General features: G+C 41.5%; 1 protein-coding gene across 6 annotated transcripts in view; it reads right to left on the bottom strand.

The window, feature by feature from the left end:
* The window catches only part of LARS2 (leucyl-tRNA synthetase 2, mitochondrial), a 167,119-nt gene that overhangs the window by 34,514 nt on the left and 115,993 nt on the right, over positions 1–16,612 (bottom strand). For all 6 annotated transcript variants that reach the window (XM_089918048.1, XM_089918046.1, XM_089918049.1 and 3 more), the window contains 2 exons: positions 12,994–13,092; positions 9,858–9,995 (listed from right to left, as the gene is read on the bottom strand). In XM_089918048.1, coding sequence (XP_089774174.1) covers positions 9,858–9,995; positions 12,994–13,092 — 237 coding nt within the window. The remainder of the gene's footprint in view (positions 1–9,857; positions 9,996–12,993; positions 13,093–16,612) is intronic.

Raw genomic sequence — 16,612 nt, 5'->3', positions numbered from 1 at the left:
CCAAACTGCCGGCTTGGCCATCGGACTTCTATCCCTCCCTTTTCACTTCCTTTGCTCTTTCTACATGTTGCCCATATGCGTTTCCATGTCCTCACTCACACACTGTTCCCTGAAGTGCTATCAAAACTGCCCATTTGTCAAAACTCTACTCCCCCTTCCAGGCTTGACTCAAATGCCACCTCCACTGTGAAGGCATCTCAGGCCCTCCTGGTCAGAATTAGTTGCTCTTTCCTCGGTGTGTCCAGTGTTGTGCCTGTGACGGCATTGGGCAGATACTACATGTCACTGTGTATTCAGGTGAGTTGCATTGCTGCCTGTCTTCCTCCTGAGAGGGAGGAGGAGGAAGAGGAGGAGCCGTGAAGACCCCTCCCAGCACCCAGTTCATAGTAGATGCTCAATTAATGAAACTGGTTTGAAATGAATGCATAAATAAATCTGCCAGCAGCAGAGGGGGGGACAATGTGTAGGGGGCAAGAGATGAAGGAAGAAAGGGGATGAAGAGTGAGCACTCGACGCTATGGCTTCCAGGTGGGGCCAGAACCTTTTTGCAGACAGAGGCACACTCAAAGATTTCAAACTCTTTCTATTTCAAGCCCTTGGGAAGATCAGCAGGGAATGAGAGTGAGAGAGAGAGAGAAATTCCACAGTGGGGAGGGGCGCTTCCCAGGTCCTGGAATCCTGCTCACCCCCCAGTGATTCTCCCTCCACTCTTCCAGGGCCAAAGGGCTCTGGGAAGCTGGTTCTTATTCCATCCATCCTCAGGTGTAGTTTAGCCCAGAAAGAGGAGTCACATTTGTATTTGAGCGACAACTGGGTACAGAGCCCTCTGAAATTAATCAAAGAGCTTACAGTAAAATGGGCGGCCCAAGACATGCTCATAAATCGCCACCACCACAAGGAGGAGGCATGAAGTGTGATATAGAGAAGCACAGTACATGGGAATGGGGGACAAGGGGACATCAAGGACCCTGCTAGACTTGGAGCCTAGTCCTGCTGGAGCAGAGATGACACCACATTGCCAGGTTCATTACTCAGATTCATAACAATGTAGCTAGTGTATTTTCCATTTCTTCATTCATTCATTCAACAAATGGTACCTCGGAACAAACTTGTATAAGCAAACAAGTTATTCACGCATCCTAATGACTGTGTATAGCAGGGAGGTTTATAAGAAAGTGAAGAGTGAATGTTTCTAAAGTCTGGGAACAACTTCTCCACTGGGTTAAGATGATGGCCACGCCTGGGCACCCAAGCTTCTACTTTCCTCCATTTGAAGGTAAAAGGAGGCGTTTCCAGCAAGGTCAGGAGTGCAAACGGCACTTTCTCTTGTAGGTGGCACCCTCCTCCACTTTGGGTGGGTCATGCTGCTGGTGCCCGCAAGGGACCAACATGACCAGGGTCCCAGACCCCTGGGTCCCAGACCCCTCTGAAGGAGCCCGGGGACACCTGTCCAGCCAAGCTATGTCCCAGGGACCCGCCCACCATCTCCCTGGTCACTGCTCCCACCCACTCTAGCTCCTGGGCCTTTCTCAACAGCCCTTCTCCAAGCTTCCCTCTGAAGGGAAAACTGGACAACAAATACACAAACCGGGGAACAGGGGGGTGGACAGTATTAATGCACTTTCATCTTGTTTGAATTTTTTTAAACATGCATTTGTCCTTCTATGATATTTATTTACTTATTTATTTAGCTAGTTAGCTAGTTATTTTTCAAGAGAAGGAAGGATTTATCATTACTGGCAGCAAGTAAGGAGAACACCGGGGATCTTTCCCAAAGCAGCGTCTCCCTGAACAGCAAAATTGGGAAGTTTTAAGCTAAGGGTACATGCATATTCATGACTTCTATGATTTTTAAAATAAATTAAATTAAAAACAAGAAAAAGAAAGTGAAAAGTCTGCAACTGTAAACCACCAACAAACCCCTTCTGACTCTGAAGCCATTAAAGGTAGAGTCGTTCTGCAGGGCATCTGCCTTGAGGAAGGCCTAGATGGTTTCACTTTCATGAATACAAATTTGTGCTCTTTGCTGAGCCAGCTTTCTTCTCACTCCTTCAATACCATCCCTAGAGACGGATTACCTTTTTTTTATACCACAGCACAGCTATATGCAATCAGAATGATGAAAAGGGATGGAATCTTCAGTTTCCTTGATAGTTTGGACTGCACTAATTCAGAAATTACAATGAACACCTGCTGGTCATTGAAAGGCACCTTTGTTCAAGGAAGGAAAGAAGGAAGGAAGGGAGGGTGGGTGTGAGGAAGGGAGGGAGGGAGGAAGGTTACTAATTCTTAGGATTAACAAGGAATTTCAGAACACAGATAGGCTATTTTAAGCACCCTTGTAAAACTCACTGCATAAAGGAATGCATTAACCAAGATGGGCTAAAAGAATCTCAGGATCCATCAGAGCCCTAGCTAGTCACTGCAGATGACATTTCCCTACTTAAGAAGACCTGGAGAGCCTGCTACCCACTCTCCTGCCTGGTCAGGCGGCTACTATAGATCTGAAAAGAAGAAAACAGAAAGCCATGGATCTCTGAAAATAGTTTCTAACTGGGATTTTTCAGACTAAGTTCACCTTGCTCTTCATCCCTGCCCTGAGTCTAGGACCATCATGTTCACATAATTAGCCCGTTTCTAAGTATCAAGACATGGCTCATCTTAAAATATCACAGTTTCCATTTCCTAGCAGCTAGCCAGGGGCATGGAAGGAAGCCTTAGCATTACGGCGAGACTCAAGTAAGGCTTTTCTTCTCTTCCTTTGCCTTTTCCCAATAGCTCCATTTCTGGTGTGATCAGAAAAAGTTCCCCGGACCATGGATGGGGACCTGCTGAGCTCTCAATAGTCAGCAGGTGGCTGTTAGCACGGGAGCAGCAGCTTCCGACACACCCCCCGCCCCTTTGTTGTTTGCGAACTGCAGGGAGAAAGTCGATTCAGGGAATTTAGTGTCTGAGTTGTATGAAAGAGCAAGAACAAAAACTGACAAGATTCCGTGTTACAGCTGTCTCTCACAAAGGGGGAGAAAAGGCTTCCTGACCCCAGTTCAGTGGAGATGAGCAGAGACACGTACCCCCCACCGAGCGTACCCCTCTGTGCCTTCCAGCATCCTGGTGACGAGCAGCCAAGGCTGGTGCCAACCTCATACTCACACTGGCAGGCCCAGTGCACTTCCCTGCTTCAGAATATAAACTGTAAACGACTTTGCTTTATTTTCTGTTATAAAGTTACATAATCATTGTATAACATCTGGAAAAAAATCCATTAAAAAATAATAAAATCATCAATAAGCTCATCATCCAGAGAAAAATAGCATTAGCATGCTGACATAATTTTTTCTAGTCTTTTCTCTTGCTTTGTGTATGTGTATTGGTATATGTGTACATATAAAGACAGAGATAATCAAACTATCTACAATTTTCTGTCTTGCTTTTTTCACTTCTCATTACTAAGATATATTTCTCCATGTTATTCAACATTCTTTGTACAAGAATCCTCCCTAAGATGGGGTATACTTTGCCCTTTCTCAGCATTTTGGGGCAGTTAGGTTCAGGATATTTAGCTACTTGAAGTAATACTTACAGGAACACTTTGCTGTATAAGTTTGCATTTCTGATTATTTCTTCAGGATAGATTTCTAGAAGTGCAAATAGTATCCAAAAGTGTGACTATTTTTAAAGCTCTCACTATATACTGCCAAAATGCTTTTCATGAAGCCTGTTCACATTTGCCTTGCAGTATATGAGAGAGCTGTTCTCATTGGGATGCTATACGGAAAACAGTACCTCACTGCTGTTTATTTTGTATTCCTTTTGCTGCTAGAGAGATAAACATTTTATAGTATGTTTATTGGTCACTTGTATTTCTCCTTTTGCAAATTTCCTGTTGACATCAATTCCAGCTTAATCATCAACCTGGTGTTTCAGACACAAAATAAAGGCACTTGCTGTCCCATGTGATGGCATACCCAACCCAGAGGCCAGTTTCTTATAAAGGGTAAAGAGACCTTCTGAAAGTTCAAACTGCAGACCTAAATGTATCAGTGATGAAAGAAAGGGCCAGGGCTCTTTTAGGAACTAGGAAGATTATTAAATCTACATAAACCTTTACTTTTATATTGATATTTGAAGACATTTAACCAGAATCATAGAGTGAAAAGAGGGCTCAGAGGTGACTGAATCCCTAACCTATGAGGCCACTGAGAACTAAAGGGGTTAGATCTCTTGTCCACACCACTAATTACAGGCCCATGTGATCACGGGACAGAGGTTTTTTTGGACTCCCAGTCCAGAGCTACTACCTGAGACAGTGGCCACGTGGCTGAGAAATGAAAACAAAAGTGGAACAGTTGTAGTCTCAAATCCCTTCTGAAATGACAACGCTAATCAAAAAGAATACAGAAATGGACATGAAATTCCAATTTATACACATTTCAGGAAAAATAGCTAATAAACAGAGAGAAATACACAAATAAGGTTGACAGGTTTCAAAATTTCCTCTTAGGCCAGCTTGATAAAATTGTTTGGAGGCTTTAAAAAATGTTTAATCAGAGAGTTCTGCATTACTCATCACAGAAAGTAGATGATTTTCATTTCATCTGAGGCCAAGTGGTTTACCAAAACACCTCTGATAAACAGGTAACACTCAGAAATAGTTTTCAGAGGCTATTGTTGCCCTGATGTAATGTAACAGGAGTAATTCTGACAACTGTGCTGAGAAACAGAAATAAGATGACTTTCTGCACCTTCCTCAAAAAAGTCAGCCTTCTAAGTACTTAAAATAAATCTCCCTCTTTTTGGGGGGTGGGAGGGCATGGAATAGAACATACCATCTTGTGAAGAATTAAAAAAATATATTGCCTAGGTATATTTCCATTTACACCATACAGCTGTCCCTTAAAGTTGATGGTAAGGCACATACCAGGTGTCCCTTGAGGCTTTGCAAATTAGAAATTTATCTGAACAGAAACAAGTCACATCCAAAACTGTATTTTAAATTATGTCGGAATGCTACAAACATTTTTCCTCCTTGACTATAGTTTTAAAACACTGTAAAGAAATCAGAAAAGTAGCCAGGGCCTGTCCTACACCTTAAATTAGTGAGCCTTTGAATAATTTATTTACTCACTCATTACTTCTACAAATAATTGTTCCAAAGCTGAGAAATGTGCCCTACTGTTAAGGAGCCAGAAGCCATTTATGGTCTTTGTTTCTAGACCTACATGAGAAGGAAATATTTCTCATGTTGTATTTGGCCTTTGAACTAAACCTCTCTCTATCCAACTCTCCTTATCCCAAGAAGAACATTTCCTTTGAACAACATAAACTTTTATCTGTTTATATCAAGGGGTTAACCTCAACTTATTTAAACAAATATTCACTGAGAATATATAATGTCCATGAGACTATGATAGTAACAGAACACAGTTTCCATCCTCCAGGGTAATCTTTATCTAGTGAGGTAATGAAGTTTCCGTAGAGAAAATGCAAGGCAGAATGGTAAATTCTATAATCCAAGTTACAAACATTTTAATGACAGTCAGCCCTCTTTATCTGTGGGTTCCACACTCGTGGATTCAACAAACCGTAGATCAAAAATATTCAAAAAAAAGAAAAATTCCAGAAAGTTCCCAAAAGCAAAACTTGAATTTGGTGCACCCAGGCAACTATTTACATAGCATTTACACTGTATTAGGTATTATAAGTTATCTAGAAATGACTTAAAACATTCAGGAGAATGAGTGTAAGTTATGTTCAAATACTACACCGTTTGGTATGAAGGATTTGAGCATCCTCAGATTTTGGTATCTTTGGGGGTCCTGGGACTAATCCCCTATGGATACCAAGGGATGACTGTAATTTATTTCTCTGAAGATTAACACTGTTAATGTGTTTAGTGTCCTTCTGATGCAGATGGGTTAATTTTTACACATGAAGGTCTCTGGGGCTAATGAGAAGAAATTATTTTAAGCATTTAATTTATATCCTAAATTAGCTTTCTGTAGACTTTTAATCCATGTATGCATGCACAGAATGAGGGAGCAGGTCTGAGCATGGGGTGAAAAGGGAGGGAGCTTTCAAGGTACTTCATTTTAATGAAACTGGATTTTAGTCTGCATTACAGAGGTTCTAAAAGTAATATATTTTTTAAGGATCAAAAATTTAAAAATACATATTCTTTGACCCAGCATTCTCCAGTGTCAGGACTTGAACCTACAGATGTGATCCCAAATGCCTGCTAAGCACATAGATAAAGAGCATCATTGGACTTTTTTTTTTTTAATAGCAATTAGAAAATTAGGTGACTGCTTAAATAAATTATGGTATATCCATATGACAGAATACTATGCATAAATTGTAAATGCTGATGTAGAACGACCACTGAGATATATCAAAAATGTAAAAGGCATATATATATATATATATATATATATATATGTAACATTTAAAAATGAGTATATCAATAGAAATATGGAGATATGCAAAATATTTTTCTGGAAGAAATCAAAAGAAATTTAACAGGTTGAGGAGATGGGTAGAGGGTGGGATGCAGGGAGGGAGATTTCAATGTTCACTTTCTGTGCTGTTAAATTTTTAAATTTTAACCTTAGACGTATTACTTTTTCATTACTTAATTTTTAAATTGTTAACATGAAGTTATCTGGACAAGGAGATAACCAGATTTTTCCCCCCTTTTCTTCTCTGCAACTAAAAAATATTCTAAAGGTTGTTGTATTAAAAAAACAAAACACAGCAAAAACTGAAAAAAAAATCCCAGGAACTATGCTCCAGGCAGTATGGAAGACAAGAGAGCCTGAATCATTGTCCTGATGAAAAACAAGTGAAAAAGTCAGATAAGATATAAAACGTGTATAAAATGTTTTAACTGTGTTATTGAGCTGGCAAACTCTAAGAAATGAGGTTGAAATAAATGTATTTTTAGATAAATAATAATAGATGGACCTTCACTAAAAAACATGAGATATATTTCAATATAAGGGAGAGTATGTATTTCAGATAAAAGGGAAATGATTTCAGATGTTAAAGTCAGAGATGCAAATAGGAAGAGTGAGAAAAGATATTAGTAAGTATTTTGATCCAATGCAATTACAGTTGAACTCCCAATAGATAATCTCTGTGGAATTTGACAAGCTAAATCTGAAATTTATATGGAAGAACAAAGGTCCAATTATAGTCAAAAAACAAATAGACTAATGGACAAAATAAAGACCCTATAAATAGGCCCTTGCATATATATGAAAACTGGATTTATAATGGAGAGGGCACTGCAGATCAGTGGGGAAATGGATGGACTGTTCCATTAAAGGTACTGAGACACTAAAAGCAATAGCCATAAAGGAAAAGATTATTAAAATGTACTACATTAAATTAAGAGTTTCTATTCATCATTAGTGGCAGGGCAGGAATAAAGACACAGATGTAGAGAACGGACTTGAGGACCACGGGGTGGGGGGCGGGGGGGGAGCTGGGATGAAGTGAGAGAGTAGCACTGTCATATATACACTACCAAATGTAAAACGCATGGCTAGTGGGAAACTGCTGCATAGCACAGGGAAATCAGCTCGATGCTCTGTGACGACCTAGAGGGGTGGGATAGGGAGGGTGGAAGGGAGGCTCAAGAGGGAGGGCATACGGGGATATATGTATACATATAGCTGATTCACTTTGTTGTACAGAAGAAACTAACAACATTGTAAAGCAGTTATACTCCAATAAAGATATAAAAAGATATATGAAATCCATGTGTGACATAAAAAAAAAATAAAGAGCACAACAATCGTTAAAGAAAAAAAAAAGTTTCCGTTCATCAAAAGACACCATAAAAATAAGACAAGCCAAAAACTGGGATAAAATATTGCAATACATATAGCTGATAAAGGATTAGCATCCAGAATATTTATAGAACTCCTACAACTGATAAAAGACAACCCAGAAGAAATAAGGGCAAAGGACACAAATAGGGATTTAACAGAAGAGGAAACACAGAAGTCCATAAACATAATAAAAATATGCTAAACTTCATTAAGTAAGCAGTGTCTTTAAATTCAAATTTAACTCACAAAGTGATCCATTATATAACCACCAGTTTGACAAAATTTTAAAAGTTAGATAATACAGTCAGCCCTCTGTGATTATGATCCAAGGTTGGTTGAATCCAAGGATGTGGAACCCATGGATAAGGAGAGCCTACTATGAGAATTGTGCATCTACAGATTTTGGTATCTGTGGTGGGTCCTGGAAGCCATCCCCCGCAGATACACAGCGATGGCTGTACTATATGTTGTAATGATGAAGATCTTGAGTGATAGGACCCTCACCTCTGTTGGTGCCAGTGTAGGTTTATATAACCAACTTGGAAAACGGTCTGGCATTTCTTAGTGAAGCTGAACATGTGGTTACCCTAATCCTACTCCAGGTACACATCCTAGAGAACTGCTAACACGTGTATGTCAGGAAACGTACCGGGATGCTTATGGCAGTTTTGTTCTTAATTACACAAAACAGCCCAAGGACCATTAATGGTGGTATAGACATAAACTGAGCTCTGTATTAGAAATTCCATTCCATGTAATGGAATACCAGATAGCAGTGAATCACGAATGAAACATAACTCCATGCAGGAACATGGATGAATCCCCAAAAATGCTGAGCAAGAGAAGCAAGAGAGAATACATGAAATATGATTCTACTTATACAAAGTTCAAACACAGAAAACTAAACAACACATACTGTTTAAAAATATATAAAGAAGTATGGGCTTCCCTGGTGGCGCAGTGGTTGAGAATCTGCCTGCTAATGCAGGGGACATGGGTTTGAGCCCTGGTCTGGGAAGATCCCACATGCCGCGGAGCAACTAGACCCGTGAGCCACAACTACTGAGCCTGCGCGTCTGGGGGCTGTGCTCCGCAACGAGAGGCCACGACAGTGAGAGGCCTGCGCACCGCGATGAAGAGTGGCCCCCGCTTGCCGCAACTAGAGAAAGCCCTCACACAGAAACGAAGACCCAACACAGCCAAAAATAAATAAATAAATAATTAAAAATATATATATATAAAGAAGTAATACATTTAAGAAAAGCAAGAAAATGAATAATTCAAGATTCAGGATAGGGATTGTATGGGAGAGGGGTGGGTGGTGTAGGAAGGGGGATGATCTGATTAGTGAGGGCACCCTGGGTAATCTAAGGACCTGTAATACTCTATATCCTAATCTAAGGAGGGGGTGCATGGATGTTAATTTTATTTTTTAAATTGTATAATACATTAAATACATATTATATAATATATATTATATATACATATATATGATACATTTCATGGGAAAAAGCACACACACACATCTTTCTGAACATGATGGGGAATATATTATAGACCAAAAAGAAAAGAATTTATCAATGGATTTACAATGTGATCCCTAGCTTTTAATCCATTTTATCAGAATGACATATTGAGACAGGATTCAGTCAAGCTTGGAAACATAGCTTACACCAAGGGACCATATGATAAACATGACCTCACATGAGAAGCTATAAAAAGCTGTGTGACATTATGAACCGCTCTTCTCTGCCTCACAAGTGAAAATCTCAACTACTTAACTCAGTTCAACAGAGAAAAGCTGAAGGGAAGATCCTATGCAAGCAGGCAAACACCACGGCCTAGAACTGACTAAGCAACATAAATGGACTTCCAGTGGTTAAGGCTGACAATGACCTCTAAAGTATGCTTGAAAAACAGAGTTCTTCTGCCACATATATTTACCTTGCTTCAGAAGAACCAACACCTGCCTTCAGTTGCTGTTCAAGGAACTGAATTCTTTTGCAAAGCAGTATAAATGCTCACCTGTGCTTGACCATTTTTTGATCATGGCAAAAATGACTGAAGAATCTTGCATAGAACAAGTGCATGACAGCATGTTCTTTCCCTCCAATGTACAAATCCACAGGCATCCAGTAATCTGCCAACGCTGTGCTGAAAGGGCTGGGAGGAAGAGAGATGGTCATTTATAAAAAAACCCTGCTTTGTCACAATTGCATAAATTAGACCAATCATAATTTGCATATTCCCTGAAATAAATTATGTCAGAGAAAAACAGTGATTTTCTTATTAAAATATAATGAGAGAAGCTTATATAACAAAGGAGAAAAATGTCAGAGCAGTGTTAATTTATGAAATTTATAAAAACTGTTTCAGAAGCCATTATTGACACATTTTAACAAATGTGATTTTCATATATAATGAGGACAAAAGGAAAACATACCAGCAAAAAGGGTATTTCTGTACAATGCATATTTGACTATCTGGATTTATTTTAATTTTTATTACCAGAGACAATCAAGATTTTTGAGTTCTTACCAATAGAGGGCAATATGGCATGTACAATGGAGACTCTCATGCAGACACTAAAAGTTCATTTTAAGACAGAAATTCATTTGCCTTTCTAGTGCATTAAGAAATGACATGCATGTCATTTCTTAATACACTAGAAAGGGGAAATAAAGTACACAAGTCCAAGTCTAAAATTAGTGCTTTTCCATGCAGATTTGTGCACATGTGAGAGGGTGTCCAGTTTGTCTGGTGATTGTTAGAGAGTTGGACCACTATTGTATGTTGCTAATAATCATCGACTGGAGTCCCAAAAATGCCTTGTGAAAATGTTATGCCCTATGTAACAGCAGAGTAACATAAAATTACATTTTATAAACCAAAAAATAAATAAATAAAACAGAAATTCAATCTTATTTTTAAAGCAGCCTCAAAATGCAGATAGCCAGCAAGAGCCTGCATACGCTTCCTGAACGCACTGAGCATACTTGGAGTAATTAACATGGAACAGCCTAATTCTGTCACCTAATAGATACTTTTTAGTCAAGAGAGGTCCTAAAACAAAGGCTTCCTCACTGGAGGCATCATTCCCTAGTCCTAATGGATGCTAGGGAGGAAAAGAAATGCCACTCACTTTATTTTCTGTGTGTGTGTGTGTGTGTGTATACACTCCGTGTGTGTGTACACTCTGTGTGTGTGTACACTCTGTGTGTGTGTGTGTGTGTGTACACTGTGTGTATGTGTGTATACACTCCATGGTTTCACATATATGTGAATTCTCTTCCCCACACCTCAAGGTACTTTTTTCCCTGGCACTCAGCAGGTGGGCCTGGCCAAACACCATGTGTTTGCATCTTAAGGCAGCTTGTTTTTCTCTCCTCCAGTTACTATTCCAGAATTCTGATAAAATTTTAAATAATGTTTCTTTGTGAAAAATGCTTCCCCAGAGAAATCTAACTGCTCATGCAGGTGACAGAAAAGCAAGGGAAGTCAAGAATGGTACTCGGCCTGAAAGTAAGTTTGAAATAAATTGAGCAGTGAGATGTTGAAGGGATCTATGATCTTTCCTGGAAACCACCTAGTGAGAATGCAAGCCAGCATGGAAATAAACAGCAGCATTTTACAAAGGAAATGATGTGATACGTGGCATTCCCAAACTGGGGGCTGTGAAGGTCTCGGGACATAACTCTCACCAGTTAAGGGTCCCATCATTAAATTGAAGTCTCATCTGTAAGAAGGTTTTCCCTTGAAGCATTCTGAGAGGCGGAGAGCCTGATTTCCCTTGCATTCTAAGGCAGCTCTTCCTAACTGGAAGTCACCAAAAGCCCCTTCTAGAAGGAAGACCCAGAAGAGGGGCCCCTCTGTGGGTTAGCCGGGGCTGCCCCGGTGGTTCCCAGCCACAGAAGTCGCCCTGTATCCTTTCTTGCCTCTGCCGGCTGCTATTTACTCTGGATCCTGCTCATTCTGCACAGCCTCAACTCAAATCACAGATCCGCAGGACTGCAGGGCAGGCAGGAGGGCCTGTCTCCCTGGAAATGTATTATCTTACAACCAACGAAGAAAATGGGGGCATTTTCATACGTGGACTATGGGGTTTCAGTATAATTGTTCTCCCATGGACAAGAGCAAGCTGGCAAGGTCTTTGAAGCACAGTGTCTGTGGTTTTCCTGTGCTCTGTACCAGTTTTCTTTTGTTCTCATTTCCTTCTTTACCTATCTACCTACTGCTCTCTTTCCCTTATTTATTTATTTTTGTCAAAGAAGCACATGCACATAGCTGAAAAAAATCAAATAGTACCAAAAGGTTTATAATTAAAACAGTGGTCTACAGCCCCATTCCTTCACTAACCTCCCTCCCACCCCTCACCTGTCACTTAGCCACTTTTAATTCTTTCAGATGTTTTTTCTGGCAATTATTAAAAAATGTTTATGCTCTTTGTTCGTCTGTCAATTTTGGAAATTATCTAGCGACTGTATGTGCTAAGAAGTCATGCTTCTCAGCTCTCTCACACTCCCTACCCTCCTATCCTCCCTGAATAGTTACATCATTATTTTCAGTTAAGTAAGTAACATTACACCTTTACAACTGCATAAATGCAGTTCACCACAGGGCCAACGAGGGTATTAGCACTTCCTTCCTTTTTCTGCTTTTCATTTTTCTTGTACCTGGGACTTACTTGGCTGTGAAGAATCTAATTTAATAATCGAACACACTCCCTACAAGAGCCTGTTTCAAAGAGCACAACTGATCAACAGCTTCTAGCTCTTCTGTCTTTGGAGCCACTGGGGGTTCACACAATCCATGCCCTCCTATAGGGAGCAGACCACAGCAGGCGTTTCCTCCTGACTTGAGACTCTCTAATGGACAAGCTTTGCTTGAGGCTTCCCGTCAGCCTGCTCGAGACTTTCTCAAGCTGCAGTGTGGTCTGAGGCTCTTCCTTCGCCATCCTCCTACCTCCGCCCTCTCCTTTCACAGGTGTCAGACCAGCATCACGGTCAAGGGCTCGCCCTGCCAACTCCTGCTCCCTCACCTCCTTATTCCCTAGGGGCACTTGCCCCCATAAATCTCTTGCCCATCGAATTCCATCTTGGTGTTTGCTTCTTGGAAGACCCAGACTGACACATGCTCAAGAATTCAGCAGGGCTTTCTTTACCTCTGAGTATTCTGAGGGTCGGTATATCTGAAGTAGTACCAAGCAGAATCAACAAAGGTATCCATCGTATCTGTCTCTCTCGTGGCTGCTCCCTTGCACCTAAGAAATAAATGAAGTTCATCGATTGGTTTCTTTTTAAATATTAATGCATTTTCCACCAGCTTTTGAGAAAGCTATGACAATCATTATGAATTTAAAATGTCATAAGAACAACGCTCCATCATGAAAAGATAATTCACAGTGTGGACTCTCTTTGTACTGCAGAGTACATGATGTTTTAAAGAAACTTACAAAATAAACATTTAAATCTTCAACAATTAAAAGCCCTATTCTGTACTTCTCTGAATTTAACATGGTAGAATATCTAACAGGAATCTTGTCTCTTTACTGCATTCACTTCTCTTTTAGGCATATCAAGACTGCCTTCAGCCAATGCCTACTGTATGATGCTTATGAGGCAAATCAGTTTATGAAGAAAAGCTGAAAACCAAATGTAGTGAGATACTGTGCTGAAAAATGAACTTGGGGTTTTTTTCTATCTCTGTCTCTTGGGTAAGGGGAGCAGAAATCCACAAGAGGTGACCTTAGGAAGATAAATCACCTTGGGAGCCCAAAGGCAGAGGTATGCTGGAGCCACCTCATACCAGCTTGTGAGGACTAACTGTTGGGATCACTTCCCAACTCTGGGACAAATGATGCCAAGTTGGTAGTCTGAAAGTAGCCCTTGGTGGAAGTACCTATACCACAGAAATGGGCTAACACTACAAACCAGAAGCTCCCCTCCAGAGAGCTATTTAGTACACACTTACCAACACACCACTGCCTAAAGGAAGCTTCCTTATAGAAGGGTGAAGATAGCCCCACTGTTCAAGGAAGTGAATGAAGTGAGATGCCTGGTGCGTAAAGGGTTGAAAAGAAAAAGCAATCCTCATCCTAGGCATGCAGATGCCTGGGGAGGACTAAGGTTCCACAAGCACCCAACTGCTGAACCAATTTTGAAACATGTTGGTAGGGTCATGGCCCTGTGGGACTGAAGCCAAAAGCCACAACTTCTGGGAAGCCAAGAGAGAGTACCCTGAGCCAAGCCTGGCCAAGGAGGGTGCTTGGCTTCCTTGAAGACCCCCCAGAGGCCTGGAACAGCAGTGGATGGGGTGAGCCAGCTACCGACAGCTATTAGCAGGGACCCTTTGTGGCCGTGAGAAGCCACAGCAGGAGAACAGGGCTCAGACTCCAGGCTCTCCCTTCTGAGGCATGGAAGTGGGATCAACCACCTCTCCAAATGCTGCCCTTTTGGCAGTATGGGTCCTCGGGGGTTCTTGGAGAATTTGAGGAGGGGGATGAGGAACCCCAAGAGGAAGTGATGAATCCTCTGCTAATTTAGCATGCAAGGGCTTGAGTCTGTTTTTAATTTAAAAATAAAAGAAGGGTTGCCTTTATATGTTGTATCTGTGATGCAGTCCATACTGGCTTTCCGAATATTATTGGAGGAAACAGCCACTCCCCATCTTCTGCTTATTAAATGGAAGTGGCTCAGCAGAGAGCACAGGAGCCCAGATCTGGCAGGGCTCTGGGCTCCCAGGGGCCTCCTCATTTCAGTCAGGGGGCCTCCCACTGGGAAGCGAGGTGGTCCCTGGGGTAGGAGCTTATCAGAGATAGCCCCAAGGGAACCCTAATCCTGTTTCCTACAGTGCATCTGTAAATGAAAGCCAGGGGACTTCCCTGGTGGTGCAGTGCTTAAGAATCCGCCTGCCAAAGCAGGGAACATGGGTTTGAGCCCTGGTCCAGGAGTATCCCACATGCCGCGGAGGAACTAAGCCCGTGCGCCGCAACTACTGAGCCTGAGCTCTAGAGCCTGTGAGCCACAACTACTGAAGCCCACATGCCTAGAGCCCATACTCCGCAATAGGAGAAGCCACCGCAATGAGAAGCCTGTGCACCACAACACAGAGTAGCCTCCACGCACTGCAAAAGAAAGCCCGCATGCAACAACAAAGACCCAACGCGCCACCCGCAAAAAATAATAAAATAATTTAAAAATTAAATAAATAAATTCCAGGTCTTTTTATTTGGAAGGCAATCAACCAGAACACATACTATTTTGGGAAATAATTAGAAGGCAACTGTTACTTCTTCTTCCTCACCATTAGGGCACCCATACAAGTTAGGAAGAAAATGCAGGATTCAACTGATAATAGGACTAATATCTGACTAAAACTTGCCATGCTGATTTTCTTTTTAAAGGTCATGTTGGACTTGAAGACAACCAACATGTTTTCCTGCTGACACTAAAAGCTGGATTACATGGAAGAGGCTACTTGGTAAGTGGGATGGACAGATGATGGTGATGGTAACAATGTTATTACCATTATTAGCTCCAATAGTAATAATACTAACACTGGGTGGCAGACACTAAGCCAAATGTTTCATGGGCATTATCTCATTTAATCCCTAGTAACCCTGGGGATTATGAGGTAGACACTACTCATGTCCCCATTTTGAAGTTGAGTAACTAGAGTTCCGCGAGGTTAAGAAATCTGCTCAAGGTCTTAGAGCTCAAGGGTAAGGAATCCACCTTTGCTGGACTCATGGCTGTGGTCCTTACCACCATGCTGTCCCGCTTGGCCACATGGGCTCAGTGGCTCTCAGCCCTGCGTGCTCATTAGGGTCATCAGGGAGACTTGACCAAGCCCAAGCCCTGGGCTCTGCCCTCCAGGAATCTGCAGCCAAGGTAGGAAAACTTATCCCCACCACCAAGGCCCTGGGCTGCCACAACTGGCGGGCTGAAGGCTGCTGATGTCTCCAGCAGGGAAACCCTTTGTCACTGCTTATCAACAAAGAGGGTGACACCCTAAAATGGCCCAGAGCTTCCTATGTTCCTGACTGCAAGCCCCATCTCAAACCTCAGAACCGCCTGGGTGAGGACCTGGGCGGACTGTTGGCAGGCCTGGGCAGGATGGCACTAACATTTCCAGTTACAGAGTGTCTGCTAGGTGTCACTCTGCAGTGTTACATGCATTAATTCTCATCTTCTGAAATCCCTTCAAGGGGGTTATTTTAGCTCCCGATAAGGGAATCACAGCTCAGAGAGGTTAAGTGAGTTTCCCAAAACCACACAGCTAGGGAAGAGGCAGGGCCAGGACTTGAAGCCATTACTGTCTGACTCCCCATTCTGAGCCATGCACTTGCACTACATGGTTACCTAATTACTGACCTAGAGATGCTAAGAAGAGGACTAAATTATTTTAAAACAACCCCATCATGATCTATAAGGCAGAGAAAAATGGCTTTTCCATAGAAGGAAGAAGGGAAATATTACAGCTTGGTATCTGTTATTTGTTTAATCAGCTGGAATGGTATCATAAAAATCACATGTGAGACATGCCAGTGAATTAACAGGAAAACATAATCCTACTGTCAAAATGAGAAGAAATGAGATATGGTATGTTTCAGTATATTAAAGAATGAGACCCCCTGAGCAGACTTGTCCTCGTAGCTACTACTACTCTGCTACTTGTGATAAAAACCCCACTGTTATCACAGTCACTATGTGGGAAAACGGTAAGGCATTTTCTCTCATCTCTGAGAAGCTCTTTGGAATATAAAATGGAGGAAAGTGGTC

This window comes from Delphinapterus leucas, chromosome 10, assembly GCF_059928025.1.
Source record: "Delphinapterus leucas isolate spDelLeu-1000000601 "Yukka" chromosome 10, BTC_Dleu_Yukka2, whole genome shotgun sequence".
NCBI lineage: Eukaryota > Metazoa > Chordata > Mammalia > Artiodactyla > Monodontidae > Delphinapterus > Delphinapterus leucas.
The sequence above is the reverse complement of the archived record's forward strand: the minus strand, read 5'-3'. Positions and strand labels throughout refer to the sequence as shown.